The sequence below is a fragment of the Rhinopithecus roxellana genome, chromosome 15, assembly GCF_007565055.1.
Source record: "Rhinopithecus roxellana isolate Shanxi Qingling chromosome 15, ASM756505v1, whole genome shotgun sequence".
Lineage (NCBI taxonomy): Eukaryota > Metazoa > Chordata > Mammalia > Primates > Cercopithecidae > Rhinopithecus > Rhinopithecus roxellana.
The window spans coordinates 13,962,976-13,982,377 of NC_044563.1; the positions used below are offsets into that span (position 1 = coordinate 13,962,976).

Here is a 19,402-nt window from a genome sequence, read left to right on the forward strand (position 1 = left end):
AAATACCTAGATTCCCTGAGCACCCCCAAGGTATGACTCTCTTTGAAGAAACAGTGGAGATTTTACAGTTGTATTTGAAGAAAAGATGCGTGTAATGCTGATGGATTCTTCCACTTAGTCCCATGACAGATTGTTCTAGTTACATGTATCTACCTGTTGGCTGTGGAACAGTAAATCTGCCCATCTTAAGGGGGAAATTATCCTGCAGGCTCTCTGGCCTACCAGATCTCAGGTTTGGAGCCCACTCTGGGGCTGTGATGGGCTAGTTCTGGGCCTGCACACACCTGACTCGGTCTTCATCATGACTGATGATAGTCAGGCCCGCAGTCAATGACACTGAAGATGGGGCTGCCTTCCTGGAAAAACGGTTGTCTGTGTGTATAGAAAACAATGAGAGAACACACTTTTCCTGTTGGAGGCCACCAAGGAGTGGCCACTTCCATCAACATTGGGAGACAAACGCCCTGCCCTGAAAGCTCCGATTGCCAAGCCAGAGACAAAGGAGAAGCCACCAGCTCCTTTCTAATACTTCACCGGATCCAGAAGGTAGTCTCAGCTGGGCATGGTGGCTCATGCCTGTAATCCCAACAGTCTGAGAGGCCAAGGTGGGAGAATCACTTGGGCCCAGGAATTCGAGACTGACCTGGGCAACATAGTGAGACCCCGTCTCTACAAAAAATAAACAAACTTAGTTGGGTGTGATGGCATGTGCCTGTGGTTCAGGCTACTCGGGAGGCTGAGGTGGGAGGATTGCTTGAACCTGGGAGGTGGAGGTTGCAGTGAGCTGTGACTGCGCCACTGCAGTCCAGCTTGGCTGACAGAGTGAGACTCTGTCTCAAAAAAAAATATATATATATATATATATATGTGTGTGTGTGTGTGTGTGTGTGTGTGTGTATATATATATAATCCTCTGTGTGTGTATTTACACACTTGGGCTGTAAAGTTACCTCATGGCTTCCCAGAGTGACTTCATTCTGTTGGTCAGTTTATTGGAACCTGCCACTTCTCTGATCCCTGTCTGAGCTCCCTTGATCTACTAGAGAGCAGACAGCAAGTGGGCGCAGTAAGCACCCGCTATGTGCTCAGCTTTCCACCACTGGGCTGAGCAGTGGCTGAGACTGGCTGGGGGCTGTAGCAATGCTTCCCAGTCTTCCAATATGAACAGTTTAGCAACTCACAAGTGAAGAAAATTGTGCACCAGGGAAGGAGCCCTCATTGCTTTTTAACATGAATACTGCTTGGTGACATCATCCCAACCCATGGGGAACTACTTTGGTCTAAAAAGAGGCTTGGCATTGGTCAACCCAGCACACTGGAGGTCACTGTCACAGGGAAATGAGACTGGGTCAGGGAAGCTCTCAGGGTGACACAGCTCTTCAAGAGCTTGGAGGCTGGGGCAGAGTAGAAACGTGAGATGCAGGAGACCAGAACCAAAGGAGAGGACACGGGCTTGGGCAGAGAGGCTGTGGTCAGGAAAGCAAAGACACCCAGAGGCAGTGAGAGAAGCTGAGCTGTTTAATCACCTCCTTGGCCAGACTCAAGGCGGTGGCTGTCCCTGAACAACACACCTTGAAAGCCATTGAGAGCAGCTGGAGATGGAGTGGCAGCTGGAGTTAGAGGGTGGGGATGGGGAGGGAGGGCTCCTGCGCCTATCATCTGGCACTCCTGCCCCCAGGGCCTGCTTCAGCTCTGAGAGGTTCCTGGCTAGTCCGAGGGGTGAGGAACCAGAAGGCAGAAGGCGAGTGCCCTCGCTGTGGTGGAAGAATGACCCTGAGGCAGGGGCAGTCACTCCCCACCTGGCCTATGTTGAGGGTGCGGCACTGTCCGCACCTTGGTGAGAGACAGAGGCACGAGGCTGGGGAAAGGGGAGAAGTCGGCGGGGGTGGGAGAGGGGGTTGCCTGGGTCCCACCACCAGTCTGGAATTAAACAGCAGAAGAGAAGGAACTGCCCAGTGACAGTTCCTGGTGATGGGTTGACCTTGGCAATAGACCCTAGCAGCAGGCAGTTGTCCTGACAAGAGGGTGGTCCCTGTCGACTGTCCCTGGCAGTTTCCTGAACGGAGGGAAGGAGCTGGCCTGGGACCTTGCCCCCAGCTACTTGTTCTTCTTGAAGAAGCTGAAGCGTTTTTCTCGCTCTCGTTCTCTGCCGTCTTTGCTGCGGAGCACAACAGGCCCCTCAGCCCCGACAGGTGACACTGGGGGCATGGTCATGGCCCGGGTCATGCCCCGGGTGGTGCTGGGCACCACTGGCTCTTCGAGCTCTCCAGAGGCAGAAGACGCAGTGGCAATGGCTGCGTTCACCACCCGTAGCCACGAGCTCATCTCTGCCTGTGGATGGAAAGACCCTTGGTCAGCTGCAAGGACGCTCCGCTGGGGTGGCCACGGTGGACAGCAGGGAAGTGTGAGAGAAGGAGGCAGAAAGTGAGCTGACTGTTTCATGCCATTAGGAGAATGCGGCCGGCTTAGACAGGGAAGTGCGGCCTGGTGCGGCCGTCACACATATCCAGTCTTACCACAAAGGACAAGACCAGGAAAAAGGGAGGACGGGGAAGGAAGGGGAGTCTGCAGCTGGAGGGTTCTGGAATGGCATGGACAGAGAGGAACACGGAGGACAGCTCACCTCATCCTTGGCCTGGAATAAATATTCTTTTCCATCCTGTAAGCTGTTGGGAGAGAGAGGCCACAGGGCAGAGCTGAGAATCTGGATGTGCCAGGTCGCTGCTGGTGAGAGCGCAATCATGACCCAACACCAGGCTGGGACATCTGGCTGCAGCCCTCGGAGCCGGACCAGCCATGCTCTGCACATTCTTCAGTCTCCCCCGACTGCAGAAGCACATCCTTTCTGACTGGCCACAGAGGCAGGGGGAGCTCACTTCCACCCCAGCCTGGGCCTCCTGCTCCAGCTGCTTGCTGGCAGGCAGGGACAGGCCCCTGGAGGTCTTGCCAGATCCCTGCCTTTGGATTTCCCACCCTGGGTAATTTTTCACCTTGACATCGGCAGCCATCAGGCCTGGGTCTTGGTTTTCCTGCTCCCCTTGGTATGGAGACAACCAGAATCCCCGCCTCCCTTATCTACACTGTCCCCAAGTGGCTGGCCTGGTTACTCCACTCAGGGGTTCCTTACAGGAACTCCCCTCCCTCTGGACCCGACTCACGGCTCACCTGTGCCACTCCCAACTTTCCTCCCATTCCGAGAGCACTGTTCCCTGTTCCTACCCCAGCTTGAAGACGTGTTTGCGCTTTCGGTAATCAAAGGCGACGCTGCCCTGGGCCCTGGCCAGGCTGACAGGCACTTCTCCATGGTATGGCACTCCCGTGCTGGCTGCCTTGGCATCCTTGTAAAAGCCGAGGCTCCCACGCCGCAGGACACAGTACACGTTCTGCCAGGACCTGCGAGGGACATGGTGCTGACTGGCTGGCCTCGGTGGCTCCTGCAACCCAGGGCCCTTCTTGGGTATCCTAGGACTTCCAGTTCTGCTCCCATCTTTAGGCCATGGTCTTCACACCCTCTGGTCCTCCCCTGAGGCCCTGCTCTGGTCCCAAGTCCTACCCTTTGCCCAGAAGATGTACTTTAAAGGGCATCCCTTCCTCTATCTGGACAGAGGCTCTGGGGAAGTCCCCTCTGAGGGCAGGCTCCGGAGAGGCCGTACCTGTTAGCAGCCTTCTTCCCGAAGGCCTCCATCTCCTGCTTGCGACACAGTACCCCCTCCATCTGCTCCTGGGCAGACGGCTCTGGGCCTCGAGGAGGCAGGGTGGCAGCGTGGGCTGACTCGGTGGACCTGCTCTGGGGCATCACAGGTGGGGCTGGGCCCCGAGTCCGGGTCTGCCTGTCTCCCCGGGGCCCATTGGCTTCGTCCCCTGGGCCAGGTCCCTGGGGGGGAAAGCAGTGTCAGTGTCGAAGGATGAGACGGGAGATCCCTAACCTGGGTGCCAGGAAGCTCCATGTCCAGGAGTTGGTCTTCCTGCCCCCAAGCTGCCCGTGAGCCTCTGCCCTCTCCCATCCCATCCCCAGTACTCCACCACCCCTACTCACCACCCCTTCTGGACCCTTCACCTCCCAGTTATCAACACCCACACTTGCAGGGGAACTCACCGGCCCTTCGGGGGAGCTGCTGTCCTCAAGTCTCTGTTGTCCCAGCAGGGGCTGCAAGAATAAGAATCTGTAAAAGGATGTGCGGGGGTGGAGGGGCTACGACTCCGATGGGGGAACGAGGGACAGTGGGGTCACCTGTGAGGGCTCTCCATCTGTGCAGACTCCATTAACACTGGGGGCTTGTGTGGATGGTGGCCGTAGCTGGGTTCTGGGATGACCAAAGGCAACACAGAATCATTAGTCCCTGGGTGGCCTGGGCTCAGCCTCCTCCTCCTACCCCAGGCGTCCTGGCTCTCACCTGTCCCAGGTGGTGTCAGGAGCTGTCTGGCCGCCCACCAGGTCCCCTGGAGGCACACTGGCTGTGGGTTCAGGAGCAGGCGGCTGTTTCCTTCGCTCCTCCTCCTCCCTCTTTCTCTTTCGCTCCTTCTCCCGCTCCTCTAGCTGTCAAAAAATGCTGCATTCAGCATGTAGAAGGTCGCGTTTAAGAGGGCCAGGGAAATAGGGAGAGCTGAAATGTCTCAACTCTGATTTGATGAAATATGATAAAAGAACAGAATTCGAGAAGACGGTGGGGACAAGAGACAAAATGGGAGAAGGTGTCTCAGCCTCACCCAGGGGAACTGACACCTCCTAAAGGTGTGGTGACAACGGCACTCTCAGCTCACATCTGGGAGCCACTGGTACAGTGGCAAAAGAGAAGACATGTCTGCTCCAAGCAGAAGCAAGCATGGGTCAGGGGAGCAGGTTGGGGGTGGGCATCTGGGGTCCTGTGTCCCTCACCGCAGTAAGCTTCTCCAGCGCACAGAATCGCTCCTCCCAGGCCACTGCTGACTTCTGGAAGGCCTCGTGCCGCTTGATGAGGCTCTCAACTTCGTCAACCGTGCAACCCAGCTCAGCGCTGCGCACCAGTGGCTCCTGGCTGCAGAGCCAGGCTTCTGCCATCCCTGCATCTCTTCCAAACACGAGCACCTCCAAAACTGGGGGGATCGGGGGTCACAGGAAGATGGTGGGTCAGAGTGGCCACTGGCAGGGCACAGTGGCCATGGCAACCTCAAGAACAGGGACACGGACAAAGCCACTGCCCCAGAGCTGTGCCAGGCAGCGCCAAGGTTGGACATTGTGAGTTTCACACCCAGGGTTCCTGGTCTCACCTACTCTGGAAACCACAGGGTGCAGAATGCCCCCCACTCCCCACAGCACCTGGGGCCCCTCAGCAGCTCACCTAGCTGAAGCCAGTCCATCTTCTCCTGCCACTTCTCAGCTGTCTCCTGGCGCCGCGCCTGCAGCTGAGACAGCTTCTCTGAGATCTGGGGGGCAGAGATGTGAGTTAGCACCAGGATGTGAGGTCTTTCCAGGGCCCCTGGGGAGTCACCCAGGGCGACAGATAATTTCTTTCTTTTTTTTTTTTTTTGAGACAGAGTTTCGCTCTTATCGCCCAGGCAATGGCACAATCTCAGCTCACTGCAACTTCACCGCCTCCCAGGTTCAAGCAATTCTCCTGCCTCAGCCTCTGAGTAGCTGGGATTATAGGCACCTGCCACCATGCCCGGCTAATTTTTGTGTTTTTAGTAGAAATGGGGTTTCACCATGTTTCATCACAGCCTAGCCACACAACCCTTGGAGGCTAGGCTGGTCTTGAACTCGTGGCCTTAGGTGATCTGCCCACCTGGGCCTCCCAAAGTGCTGGGATTACAGGCGTGAGCCACCATGCCTGGTCCAGGACCAGGGATTTCTGATGTCAAGAGGCAGACGGTTCTCACATTTACAGAATGCAAGAAACCCCTGAATGGCACTGAGGGGAGAGAATGAAAAATTTCTTGCAAAGAAAGAACGAGAGGAAGCAGAAAGCCGCCAAGAAGTCAGCGTTCAGCACTGCACAGTGAGAATGGCCTGGCCACCCAGGCCTCACCCACCTCCTCGGCCGCATAGTGGCTCCTGGCCAGCAGCTCCTTCCCCATGTCGATGCAGGAGGAGAAGCGGTCCGCCCGGGCCTCTATCTCTGCCTTGATGCCTTGCTGGTTCTTGATGACTAGATCCGCGGAGGACACATCCCTGGGGGGAGGCAGAAACAGCATCATCTGCTGCCCATAGCCCCATCACAGCCCAGCCACACAACCCATGGAGGCCCCGGGCCCTGGGGTTCTCACCGGGGACGCTCCTGGGCATCCATCTGCAGGTTGACCTCATCCATCCAGAGCATCAGTTCCCGGACAGCCTTGAAGAAGCGGAACTTGTCCGTCGTGTCCAGCAGCAGCTGCCGGCGGGCGGCAGAGCTTCCCTGAAGCTGAGCCCAGGCCTCAGCCACGGCCTGCATGTGGCGGCCGATCTCCTCAGCCTTGTCTCCAGCATATGCCTTCTGGAGCCGGTGGCCATCGTCCTGCACCTGCTGGACCTGCGGGGCCCCGGGTCAGAGTCAGGCAGAGCGGGGGACTCCAAGGAGCCGCAGCCTGCCTCAGTTCTGGCTGCCGCTCTCACCTGCTGCTGCCTGTCTCACAGCCAAAGAAGCAGGGGGTGGAGCCAGGGAGTGGGGGTGCTGGGGAAGATGAAGGCAGGTGCTCGGCCACACTCTGCTCTATTGGGTCTCATCTGGGAACCTGGGCTTAACTTGGGGAGGATCTGGAAAAGGGCCATTGGCCAGTTGAACTTTCAGAGGCCTGTCTAGGATGTGATGGACCTTGGAGATTGCTAAAACGAGACACTTAGCCTGAAGAGGGGATTCAGGCAGGGGCTGATGGGTTTTAGTGGTTGAGGGAAAGATCCATGCTTCCTGAGTGTGGGCCTAGAGCTCAAGCCTGGGAAGCACCAACAGGCAGATTGAGCAGAGCATGAAGAGTCTCCTGGCCACTGGGAACCCCTGAAGACATTATGGGCTCTCAAGGGGGCTTGTCATTAAAAGTGTGAATGCACTGGCTAGATGTCCCCTGCCAGAGATGGTTTCTTTCTTTTTGAGATGAGTTTCGCTCTTGTTGCCCAGGCTGGAGTACAGTGGTGTGTACAACCTCTGCCTCCCAGGTTCAAGTGATTCTCCTGCCTCAGCCTCCTGAGTAGCTGGGATTACAGGCATGCGCCACCAGGCCCAGCTAATTTTGTATTTTTAGTGGAGACGGGGTTTCTCTATGTTGGTCAGGCTGGTCTCAAACTCCCAATCTCAGGTGATCTGCCCTCCTCAGCCTCCCAAAGTGCTGGGATTACAGGCAAGAGTCACCATGCCCGGTCAAACAGAGATTTTCCTTGGAGCAATTTCCTCATCTCGAAATGGCCCTCCAAAGGGTGCCATCCTCCCAGCATTTCTGAGCTCTGCCCTAGCTCCTGGGAACTCTCCCTGGCATTTCCCCCTTGGCCTCCTCTAAGCCTCCCCCACCTCCGCATGCTTGAGTCAGACCTGGGCGCTGAGGGCCTGGATGTCGTGCTCGTAGGCACAGTGTCGGCGCTGTAGGGCCTCGGCAGCGTTGAGGTCACGGCCAGTCCCGTCTGGAAGCTGCTGCTGCTTGTGCTGCACCCGCGCCAGGGCTTGGCGTGCCCCGTGCAGGAAGCGCTGCAGCTCGTACGCCGCGGCCAGCACCTGACCCCGCGTGTCCAGCAGCTCAAGCAGGTCAGCCCAGGCTTCGTTGAGACTGTCCTTCCACTCGGCCACGGTGGCCCGTGCAGCATGGCCCCCAGCAATGAGCCCATTGGCCAGTGCATTGGCGCTATCTACGCGCTCCTGACCGATGGTGCTCGTGTCCCGGGAGAACTCTCGGAATTTGTCTCGGAGCATCTGGTAGAGGAAGCAGATGGACAGACCATGCCGTGATGTTGGGGGATGTGGTCCCTGCCTGATGAAGCGAGTCCTCCACTCCAAACTCAGAACCTACCTCTCCCTGCTGGCCACGGGGCCGGAACAGGTTTCCTCCCGGTGGTTAAGGAGCAGGCATGGCTGCTTCCCACTGACCCTGTATTTGACAGGCGCCCTCCACCCCCGGCAAAGGTGTTTTGAGGTGCTTGGGACCCTCAGGCCTCAGACGAGAACCCCCTAACTATGGCCCATATTTCTGTACGACAGAGGCTCCAAGCCCCCAAACCGTGGAGGGAATCATACCCCGTTTTGTTGAATTCTGTTGAAAAGTGTGAGTGATAATTTCCTATTTGCCCTTGTCTCAGCTCAGCTTCATGTCCCCTTTCTGCACAATTCTTCAAATTTGTGTGTGTGTGTGTGTGTGTGTGTATTTAGAGATGGGGTCTTGCTCTGGAGTGCACTGGCGCAATCACTGCAGTGTCGACCTCCTAGGCTCAAGAGATCCTCCCACCTTAGCCTCCCGAGTAGCTGGGCCTACAGTCATGCACTGCCGTGCCTAGCTAAAAAACATTTTTTTTGTAGAGATGAGGGTCTCACTATGTTGCCCAGGCTGGTCTCAAACTCCTGGACTTAAGCAATCCTCCCACCTCAGCCTCCCAAGGTGCTAGGATTACATATGTGAGCCACCATGCCCAGCCTCTTCAAATCATATACCTCAAAATCAGGAGGGCAGTGCCTGCTCAGCCTGGTCTTGTCTCCTGGCCCCCCAGTGCTCTGCCTGCAACTAGTCTCCCTGTGGGTCCTCCCTGTGGGTCCTAGTCTCCCTGTGGGTCCTCCACTCTTCCCATGGCTGATCTGAGCTGGGTGCTCTCCCTATACTCACAGTCACATGCTCGTAGTCCTGGCCCAGCTCGTGGGAGGCCGCCACGACCTCGCGCTCCTGGATCCACTGCTCTAGGTCATCCAGCTCGCGGCGGAGCTGGCACAGCCGGAGGTGCTCCTGCAGGCGCTCCCGCCGCTCTCCCGCCAGCTCCTTCAGGCCAGCATACAGCTTGTCCACCTGGGCTTGGCGGATGGATATCCGCGTGCTGCAGAAACAATGGGAGAGGCATTGTGGGACTTAGGGGTGTAGCTCTGACCTCCAGCCTGTTCTGTGGAGCTCTGTCCCTGTGAGTCTCCCAACAGCTCGCCCACCCTGCGCTCCAGCTTTCTAGGAGGCTCCATGCACACAGCACTGAAGGCACCACATTCCCTGCACCTTCCTGTTCCTGCAGCCAGCTCTCCCCTAGGCTGGGCCGGGCTGCCGCTGTACCCACCTCTCTGGGTGCTCATGGTCAATCATGTCCTGGCTGCTGGCCGCCAGCTGGTGGATGGTCTGCGCGTAGTCGGCCAGGGCTTGCTCCAGCACCTGGTGCTTCTTCACCTCTGCCTGGGCACTCAGCTCATCCTGGGGGAAGGGACGGCGGGAGGGGACAGTGGCATCAAGCAGCGGGTCGGGGGAGGGCAGAACTGGCCACATATACCAGGCTCTGTCCTGGCCCTCACCTTGGCCTTCTCCTGGCCCATCATGTGTAATTCCTGCTCGCCCATCCAGGCCTCCGCCTCAGCGGCATCACGGTAGAACTGCTGGGCTCGCAGGGCCTCCTCGAGTCGCTTCCCTCGAAGTTCCAGCTCGTGGCCCAGGCGTTTCCACATTTCCTGCAGCTGGACTAGCTCTGGGCCTGCTGCTGCTGCACCTAGAGCACGCTGCCGCTCCCTCAGGTCCGCGATCCGGGGCTCATGGCCCTGAATCTCCTTCTGCAGAGTCTGCCCACGGCCACAGAAGAGAAAATGCGGAAAGGCCTGCCGCAGCTCCACATGCTCCCAGAGACCGCCCTTCACCCCTGTGCCTCTCTCCTTCCTGGGTCCTCTGCTCCCTCTCCTAGCCCGGGGGTGCGATGGTAACACCCCTCAGCCCCCCAGCCCCCACTATGTCCCACTGAGAGGACCCACCCTCCCGAGGTGAGGAAAGACAGCCACTGAAGTCCAGGGTTACACTCAGCATCGAGGGGGGCCTGGTCTTAAGAAAAAACACACGTCCAAGTCTGGGGAGGCTCCTGGGAACTTCTCTTTTGCCTTCAGCCTCTGCCTCACCTGGTTTTTCTTCATGAGAAGCTGGACACTGGGTAGGTCCTTGCCATGCTCCATGGAGCTGGCCATGGGCAGCCGCTCTGTCACCCACAACTGGAAGAGGAAGAGGAGGTCAGTGGAGGCCCAGAGGCCAAGGCAAGCACCAGGGACTGATTAGTGGGAGTGGGGACACCTGGGGCTACCTCTGTGTGTGTAGGGAACGGTCATCTCTGATTCTGGGGGCATCCCCAAGTCTCCCTAGAGGGGAGATGGTCAATGCCAAAGAGAAGAGGGAACAGAGCCCTGCTGACATTGAGGAGGGAGGCTGGAAAGTCACGTGGCTGGGGGCAGCTTGCCGTCCTTGGCCCCAGTGACTCACAATCTCATCCTCCACGTCCCGGTGGAACTGGTGCTGCTCGCGAGAAGCCTGCAGGCGCCGGCAGCGTTCCCGCATGGGCTGGCACAAGGCCCTGAACTTCTCTTCCACAGCTCTCGAGGTCCTCTCCACCTCCCCTGCACCCTGGTCCTCCTGGGCCAGCGCTTTGGCCTGGGCCTGGATTGCCTCCACCTCCTTCTCTCTCACAGCCATCTCCCATTCCAGCATCTGCAAACCGCCAGGAGGAAGGACATGTTAGCTCTGCATTTCTGCCTTCACGCCCAGCAGAGACACCAGTCTCTATCCAGCCCACTGTGGCTGCTTATCACTGCAGCTCACCCAGGGAGAGCATCTCCTCATGGGCTGGATCAGTGGATCTCGAACTTTATATACACAAGAGTCCAAGGGCAGGGGTTGAAAGAATCTCTATTGGGTACTGTGCTTACTACATGGGTGATGGGTTCAATTCTGCCCCGAACTTCAGCATCACACAATATAACCTTATAACAAACCTGCACCCACACCCCCACATCTAAGACTGAGATTAAAAACTCCAGGGTAGGCCGGGCGCGGTGGCTCAAGCCTGTAATCCCAGCACTTTGGGAGGCCGAGACGGGCGGATCACAAGGTCAGGAGATTGAGACCATCCTGGCTAACCCGATGAAACCCCGTCTCTACTAAAAAACACAAAAAACTAGCCGGGCGAGGTGGCGGGAGCCTGTAGTCCCAGCTACTCGGGAGGCTGAGGCAGGAGAATGGCGTGAACCCAGGAGGTGGAGCTTGCAGTGAGCTGAGATCCGGCCACTGCACTCCAGCTTGGGCGACAGAGCGAGACTCCGTCTCAAAAAAAAAAACAAAACAAAACAAACAAACAAAAAAACTCCAGGGTAGTGTGATAACTGTGCCCGTTATCAACTCATTGTCTCTCCATCCCCGATCCATCGTGGCCCTGCTTTGAGACACTGGAACTGGTCCCTGGAAACATTCCTCCTTTCCCAGCGGGCACAATCTAGGCCTTGTCAGCAGAGGGCGCTGGAGGGACACCACAATGCCTAGCAGATGAGGGGCATTCCACGGTTCCAGGGTCTTAATCTTATCTTCCTCCTACAGCAAAACTGTCCACAGTGCACAAGAGATTTGGTGGCTCTTAACTCTCTGGCAAGTTTTGCTGCACTACAGTGGCCACTTCCTGCCGGTCAGCCTTGGCTTGCTGGCTTCAGACCTGCTCTGGCCTGTGATACCCCAGCAAATTTCCAGGCCATGCAGTGGGCCTCTGCCCTCTCCAAAGAGGTCTGAGACTCAGCCATCTTGCTCCTTCCTGGGGTACTCCTCGACCCCAGAGGTGTCAGCTGCTCCCTACACTTCCCATTCTGCATTCTTTAGAGCAGGGACCAGCAAGTCCAGCCCACTGCCGAGACTTATAAAGTTTTTATTGGACCACAGCTGCACCCACCCCTTTTTAAAAATTTTTTTGAGACAAGTCTCGCTCTGCCACTCAGGCTGGAGTGCAGTGGCACGGTCACAGCCCACTGCAGCCTCGACTTCCCAGGCTCAAGCAATCTTCTCACCTCAGCCTCCAGAGTAGCTGGGACTACAGGCACACACCACCACCACGCCCAGCTATTTTTTGTATTTTTTTGTAGAGATGGGGTTTTGCCATGTTGCCCAGGCTGGTCTCAAAGTCCTGGACTCAAGTGATCCGCCCACTTCGGCCTCCCAAAGTGTTGGGATTACAAGTGTGAGCCACCACACTTGTGGCACGATCATGGCTCACTGCAACCTCTGCCTCCTGGGTTCAAGCCATTCTCCTGCCTCAGCCTCCCAAATAGCTGGGATTACAGGCACATGCCACCACGCCTGGCTAATTTTTGTATTTTTAGTAAAGATGGGGTTTCATCATGTTGGCCAGGCTGGTCTTGAACTCCTGACCTCAAGTGACCCACCTGCCTCAGCCTCCCAAAGTGCTGGGATTACAGGCGTGAGCCACCGTGCCTGGCCTAATTAATATTTCTTTTTACTGAAGTTCTCATCTTCAAATTATTAGTGGGTCTGTCTCCTAACTCTAATCCTGACTGTGACATATCCCTAGAGATTCTGATACTGGCTGCCCAGAGAAATGACTCTGGGAAATGCTACTGAAGGTGTTATCTGCCAGGCCTTAGCTGGCCTCCCAAATCTTGAAAGCTTTAGACCCCTTCCTTTCTTCTGCTATTCACCATCCCCATCAAAGGCCCACAGCACACCTGCTGCTTCTTGAGCAGGATGTTGACACTGGTGAGGTCCTTGCCGTAGTCATCTGAGTGCAGCTGGGCCTGCAGGCTCTCCAGCCAGCTCTCCAGGGCACAGCAGCTCTGGGCAAACAGCTCAGCTCGGTTGGCATCAAAGAGGCTGCGGGCCTTGGCTTGGGTGGTGGTCTCCAGCTCGTCCCAGCGCCTGTGCAGGTCTCCCAGCTTCTCTGACACCAGGGCTTTCAGCTCTGGCTTCTCAAGAGTCAGCTCCCGCCCCTCCTGGAAGGCAGGACAGAGAACGTCAAAGTGCCCAAATTAGCTTGAACTTTAGAGGCTGAGAGCATGGGCAGTAGAGACCTGAAGTGTGGGCAATAATTCCAAGTCCTTGTGTGTTCTCATCGACACACTCTTCGCAGAGGTTTAAGATCCCTTCTAAACTGCTGTTCCCTCACCGCTGATGAACCCCACTCCTCCTTCAAGACCCAGCTCAAAGAGCATTTCAACGAGGAAGCCCTTGCGATCTCTCTTGAGTTTGGGTTCCTTGGTGCCTGTGGTTTCTGGCACCGCACTGCACATTGACTCATTTGCCATCGTTTTGTATTTCTCAACTCATTACTCTTCACTTCATTGATAGCAAGTGAGTCCCACCTGGTTTCCCCACTGCCAGCTTTTCTGCTTGAGGATTTTTGCATCTGGGGTGGTGAGGGAAGTGGGCTCCCTTGAACTGTGTGGAAGGCAAATTGGAAGAGCCATGGAGTTAATGAGCCCAGAAGCAGCCCTCAACCAGTGACAGACAGGGAGCTGATGGATAAATACGCAGCATCCAAGTGCTGTGGCTGTGCGGGTGCTGTGTTCTGTGTTCCATCTACACCCCCCAGAGTGCCCCATGAGGGTTGGGCTCCCGCTGCCCATGGGGGTAACTGGCATGACTTCTGTCCCTTCTCATCACTCCATTCCCCCACTGATGCTTCCCGGGGTCACCTCCCTAGAATCATTGTTTCTGGGTCTGCTTCTAGGGGAACACAAACCCAGATACTGCCTTCAGGCCATTTTGCAGGTGGCTGTGGCTGTCAGGATGAAGAGCATCAAAGGCTAGCACTGCTTGGGTAGCTTCACAGCTTTGAGCACAATCCACACTTGGAAGCACACGCATGTGGTGGTCAGGGTTTTCCGGGGCTTCTCTCCCACCTCTTCTTCCCTGGGGCCCTGCACACATTCTCTGCTGCTGCCAGACTGGCTCACCCCCTTGCTCCCAAACAGGCACTGCCTACCACTGGTTTTCTGTTCAGTTTTCTCTACCTGGAAACATCTTTTCCTCAATATCTCCACTTGTCCAAATTCTACTCATCCGCCATGGACTGCCCTGGATGTTGCTGCTTCTAGAATTTTCATATCTCCTCTCTCCTTATTCCCCAGGCTTCAGCAGGGCCACTCTCACAGCACTCATCAGATTCTTCTCTGGATTCTATTTAGCTACCTGCGTATATGCCTCATATCCTGACGACAGCGTTATTCCTTCAGGGTGGAGCCTACCAGGGGATCCCTTTCGGACCCCACGCAGTGCCTAATACAATGCTTTGGATATAGTAGTACCAAGTAAATATTTGCTGAATGAATGGAAACAATTGAAAGCACACTGGTCTCCTTTTGTCCCAACCGTCATGCCCTTGGGGGAAGGAAAGTGTCTTTTCGTAGACCTTGCAGTGCCTCACAGACTGTTGAGCGCATATCATGTTCTGTAGGGATACTTGCGGAGCAGATATAAAACTTTATATGTCCTTGGCTCTTGAGGAAGAGCTGGGTGGAAGACCAAGAACCAGGGACAGCAAGACTCGAAAATAAGGACTGGCAGACTACATACAGCCCATGAGGTAATCTGGCCCACTGCCTGTTTTTACAAATAAAGTTTTATTGGGAAACAGCCATGCTCATTCATTCACCTATTCTCTGCGGCTGCTTTTGTACTACAACGACAGAGATGAGCAGTTGTAGCAGAAACTGTTTGGACCGCAAAGCCTCAAATATTGACCATCCAGGCCAAGCCCTTTCCAGACAAGGTTTGCAGAGCCCACTGAATAGCGCCATCCTGCTTTGAACTCAGGAACAGTTACGGTGTTAAATCCAAGCTGCAGTTTGGCTACCTACTAATTTGTACTTTATCAAGGTTCTGGACTCACTGTCCCACTCTCTGTCTCCAACAAAGACGTTTGTTTCCCAGGCCATAACTTTCCACTGTGGAGCTGTGGCACCAGAAGCCCCACAATCTCTAACCATGACGAAAACCACGTCCTGGAGCCAGGCCCTCACATGCACGGTGGGGGACTCTGCCCAGAGGCAGCCCCCACAGCACCACTCACCTTGTCCACCTTGTCCAGCCAGTCTTTGTTGGCAGCCAGCTCAGCCATGAACGCCTGGTGCTTCTGCCACTTGGTATGCAGGTTGCGGGCCTCGTCGTAGGACACGTCCTGGGCTGTTAGCATCTTCTCATCAATCCAGAGCTTCAGCTGGACCAAACATAAAACAGGGACAAAGGAGAGGCGGCATTTCCCAGGGAGGGAAGAGGGGGGCATAAAAGCAGGGCCAGAGTGAGCCAGGAGAAGTGGGCACCTTGGGAAGAAGCCATGAAGGGGCTCATAGTCTCTGGTGACCTTGTGCTGGACTTATTCTAGGCTCAAGGTGGGAAAGGGATGGCTAGAGAATATCCCGGAGCCCCAGAGAGCCTCACCTCGTGACAATCTTGCAGGAAATGCTGCTGCTCCCGGTTGTCCCGAAGACGGCCCAGAAACTGCTGTGCTGCATCTTGATTCTTCCTGTGCCTGGAATGACACCCTCTTGTGAAACCCTGGAATTTGCTGTGAAAGGGTTGTGACCCTTTGGCTAACCTAGGGGCCTCCATTTCTTCTAGGGGAATAACGCCTTCCAGGACCACGAGGTTACCTGGAATCCTGACTTCCTTTTGGCCCTGGTTGGGGGTAGAACCTCCCAGCCCTCTCCAACCACTTGGTTCTTCCCCTCTACTTCTCCGTCAGCTCCTACCCCATCTGTGCGTTTCCTGTGCCACATTCATCTTTGAGGCCACCCTGTTTCCCAGATTCCCCCCAGGACCCCTAATTCATGGACTCCTCAGACCTCCTCTCGATGGAGTCTGCCTTTTCCCGAATCTTGTCGGCGTGGATGTTGCCTTCAGACACCAGCTGGCGCCCAGCCTCCAGGAGCCCGTGGATCCGTTCCCCATTGGCGTCCATGGTGCTCATGAAGTCCTCCAATTTTTTAATGGCAGCATCAGCAGCCTGGAGTGTCCCTGGCATCTCCGTGTGAGACAGAACATATTCCTGTGTGGGAGCGGTGACATTCAGCTCGTTTTCCCCAGCACAATTCACCCCCTTAGGAGGGACCCACCCAGGGGCAAATCTGAGAGGTAGGGGCCAACCCACGGACAGGGAGGGTAGCCAGGAGAGCTCTGAAGACAGGGAGGCTGCCAGCCAGCGTGGGAGTCTCAGAAAGTCACAGGGAAGCTGGGTGGGAAGGACTTTCCATTCCCCAGCCCAAATCCTGTTCTATCTCACTTCTAGCTCCTGATTCCATTTCTTTAACAGTTACATGACAAACTGGGTTTTCTATTTCTTCTAAAGTCAGTTTTAGTAAATTATATTCACATCTTTTTCATTCCCATTTTTCTTTCTTTTTTCCTTTTCTGAGACAGGGTCTCATTCTATGGCCCAGGTTGGAGTGCAGTGGTATGATCATAGCTCACTGCAGTCTCAAACTCCTGGCTCAAGTGATCCTCCAGCCTCAGCCTCCCCAGTAGCTGGGACTACAGGCAAGCATAACCATGCCCAGCTAATTTTTTTTTTCTTTTTGTAGAGATGGGGGTCTCACTATGTTGCCCAGGCTGGTCTCAAACTCCTGAACTCAAGTTATCCTCCTGCCTTGGCCTCCCAAAGTACTGGGATTACAGGTGTGAGCCATCCTGTCTGGCTCCCATTTTTCTTTATAAAAAATTCTTCTATTTTCTTAATTTTTTTTTTTTTTTGTAAAGACAAGGTCTTGCCATGTTGCCCAGGTTGGTCTGGATATTCTCAGCCTCAAGTGATCCTCCCACTTTGGCCTCCCAAAGTGCTGGGATTTCAGGCCTGAACCACTGCACGGCCCCGTTTTGCTAACATGTCCTTCCTGCCCATCCTGCTCCTTCACATTTCCCTGGGTCCCTACTTTGCTCTTCCTCCTGGTTGGGACTTTGCCCGGACTTTCACCTGGCTGCTGAGTACGCCCTCAGCCTGACGAGCATCCCGCAGGAATCCCTGGAAGCCGTGGGCCTGGGCCAGGCGACCTTGCCGGCTCTCCCACATTCGGCCCAGCTCCTCCCAGCCAGTTCCCAGGGCCTCCAGTCGCTGTCGTAGGAAGAGGCACTGGGGGTCAGCCTGGTCCCGGGTCACCTCCTCGCCTAGGGCTCGCAGCCGGCTGTACTCGCTCTGGGCCCGCTCCACCTCTCCCCGAAGGGCTGCATGTTGGGCCAGGAGGGCCTCTGCCTCAGGCAGGGTGGCTGGCCCTTCTTCAGAGGCCACAGCAGTCTGAGTACGGCCTAGCCAGGCCTGGAAGTCATCCAAGCTGCGCAGGAAGTCCTGCAGCCGCCGCGCCTCCCCCAGCGACTCTTCTCGACGCCGCATGGTGGCCCTGAGGTCCTCCCAGCCGGTCTGCACTTCTCTGAGCCGGGCGTTGATGGCCGCTGCCTGAGCAGGATGGCCAGCAGCCAGGGCATTTGCCTCTCGAGTCAGTTCACCGACCCGGGCAGCAATGGCCTCCAGGTCCCGCTCCGTGCCGGCCAGCTTGCGCTGCAGGGCCAGCACCCCAGCCAGATCGTTGCCTAGGCCCTGGGTGGACTCGATGACCTTGGTCTTCTCTCTCATCCAGGCCTGGGTCTCCGTACACTCTAAGTGGTAGTTCTGGATGCTCAGGGCTGAGGTCAGAGCTGCCTTCTTACCGTCTGCCAGAGACCGAAACTGCTGCCACCTGAGAGCAGGGGGAAGGTTCAGCTTCTTGCCCTGGCCAGGCCTATTTGGAAGCTTCTTCCCTGCTTCTCTCTCCCTTGGTATCTCCCCTTGACTCCTCCCTTTCCGGCCAGCAGCTGCTTCAGACTACCTTGACTCCCTCTCTCGTCTCTTTGATCCTTTTTCCTTTCCCAACATATTCCAGACTGGTTTGCTTCCTCCTTGGTGGCCACTCTTCTAGGTTCTACAAAACTTGCCTCCCACTGCCATCCCCATTGCTTCATTTCTCTGTCAGTTTCCCAGTCCTGCCCTCCCAAGCCCACCTGTGGTTGAGCTGCTCCTGGGTGTTGACAATGCGGTCCTTGCCTGGGGGGCTGGCCTTCAGTAACTTCTCGGCAATGTTATTCACCGCGGTGATTTGTGCTGCAAGGGTGTTCATTTCAGGCTCCAGGGTCTCGAACCTGAGAGGGTGGAAGAGTCAGGCGTGAACTGTGGGAGGCAGCACCGTGCCCAGTCTACCTAAGTCCACCTCTCTTAGACACCCAGGAGGGTGTCTCCTTCACCAGGAGGCTTATCTGCAGGAGTCTTTGTGCCTCTCAGCCTATGAGGTTCATAGTACCTGTGGGTCAAGGGAGGAACCCCCAACTCCCCCAAAACAAGCAGAATAACTATTATCGCTAGAACTGCTCAAAAGATGGTAAAAGGTAAAGGTCAGGAACATACATACAAGTCAAACTAGACCCTGGCATGGGGCAACCCTTTATCGGATCCTCTGAGCCTCCTGGGACTTCCCCCTTAGCTGCCTATTTGGGTCTCATCCCACTCATATGTGTTAGAAAATGAAGTAATAACCAAAAATATTTGTCTGGGTGATGAAAATGTGAAGGATAACTTCTTCCAGGGATATTTTATGTTTTGTTTTTGTTTTTGAGACGGAGTCTCACTCTGTCACCCAGGCTGGAGTGTAGTGGTACGATCTTGGCTCACTGCAACCTCTGCCTCCTGGGTTCAAGCAATTCTCTGCCTCAGCCTCCCGAGTAGCTGGGATTATAGGTGCCCACCACCAAGCCCAGCTAATTTTTGTATTTTTAGTAGAGACAGGGGTTTCACTATCTTGGCCAGGCTGGTCTTGAACTCCTGATCTCATGATCCACCCTCGTCAGCCTCCCAAAGTGCTGGGATTACAAGCTTGAGCCACCTCGCCCGGCCGGCATTTTATGTTCCAATAGGGCAGGGTTTGCAAATGTTTTCTGTAAAGGGCTCGACGGTAAATATTATAGGCTTCATGAGCCATGCAGCTGCTGCAGCAACTATTCAGCCCTGCTGCTGTAGCCTGAAAGTAGCCATGGGCGATACGCAAAAAGAGTGTAGCTCTCTTCCAATAAAGCAGAAACAGGCAGCAGGCTGGATTTGGCCCAAGGGTTGTAGTTTGTTAACCTCTACATTAGGATACCTTGAAAACTAAAAAAAAACTTTAATTACATTTTTATTTTTATTTATTTATTTATTTATTTTGAGACAGGGTCTTACTCTGTCACCCAGGTTGGAGTGCAGTGGCATGATCTCAGCTCACTGCAGCCTCGACCTCTGGGCTCAAGCAATACTCCTGCCTCAGCGTCCCCAGTAGCTAGGACTACAGGTGCCCACCACCATGCCTGGCTAATTAAAAAAAAAAACAATGTGGAGAGGTGGAGTCTCACTATGTTGCCCAGGTTGGTTATGAACTCCTGGACTCAAGTGATCCTCTTGCCTTGGCCTCCAAAAGTGCTGGGATTACAGGTGTGAGCCACCAGGCCCAACCTAATTACATTTTTTTAAACACCAGGAAAT

General features: G+C 55.4%; 1 protein-coding gene across 2 annotated transcripts in view; it reads right to left on the minus strand.

The window, feature by feature from the left end:
- Positions 1-1,499: 1,499 nt before the first annotated feature.
- Positions 1,500-19,402, minus strand: part of SPTBN2 (spectrin beta, non-erythrocytic 2) — a 36,751-nt gene continuing 18,848 nt past the window's right edge. For both annotated transcript variants that reach the window (XM_010366390.2, XM_010366389.2), the window contains 23 exons: positions 17,896-18,033; positions 16,838-17,594; positions 15,714-15,916; positions 15,310-15,400; positions 14,942-15,088; positions 12,600-12,863; positions 10,360-10,584; positions 10,005-10,094; positions 9,417-9,677; positions 9,188-9,318; positions 8,755-8,959; positions 7,479-7,853; positions 6,244-6,488; positions 6,010-6,148; positions 5,319-5,403; positions 4,877-5,073; positions 4,395-4,537; positions 4,232-4,304; positions 4,097-4,147; positions 3,654-3,874; positions 3,220-3,393; positions 2,624-2,666; positions 1,500-2,331 (listed from right to left, as the gene is read on the minus strand). In XM_010366390.2, coding sequence (XP_010364692.2) covers positions 2,098-2,331; positions 2,624-2,666; positions 3,220-3,393; positions 3,654-3,874; positions 4,097-4,147; positions 4,232-4,304; positions 4,395-4,537; positions 4,877-5,073; positions 5,319-5,403; positions 6,010-6,148; positions 6,244-6,488; positions 7,479-7,853; positions 8,755-8,959; positions 9,188-9,318; positions 9,417-9,677; positions 10,005-10,094; positions 10,360-10,584; positions 12,600-12,863; positions 14,942-15,088; positions 15,310-15,400; positions 15,714-15,916; positions 16,838-17,594; positions 17,896-18,033 — 4,492 coding nt within the window. In that variant the 3' untranslated portion in view covers positions 1,500-2,097. The remainder of the gene's footprint in view (positions 2,332-2,623; positions 2,667-3,219; positions 3,394-3,653; positions 3,875-4,096; positions 4,148-4,231; positions 4,305-4,394; positions 4,538-4,876; positions 5,074-5,318; positions 5,404-6,009; positions 6,149-6,243; positions 6,489-7,478; positions 7,854-8,754; positions 8,960-9,187; positions 9,319-9,416; positions 9,678-10,004; positions 10,095-10,359; positions 10,585-12,599; positions 12,864-14,941; positions 15,089-15,309; positions 15,401-15,713; positions 15,917-16,837; positions 17,595-17,895; positions 18,034-19,402) is intronic.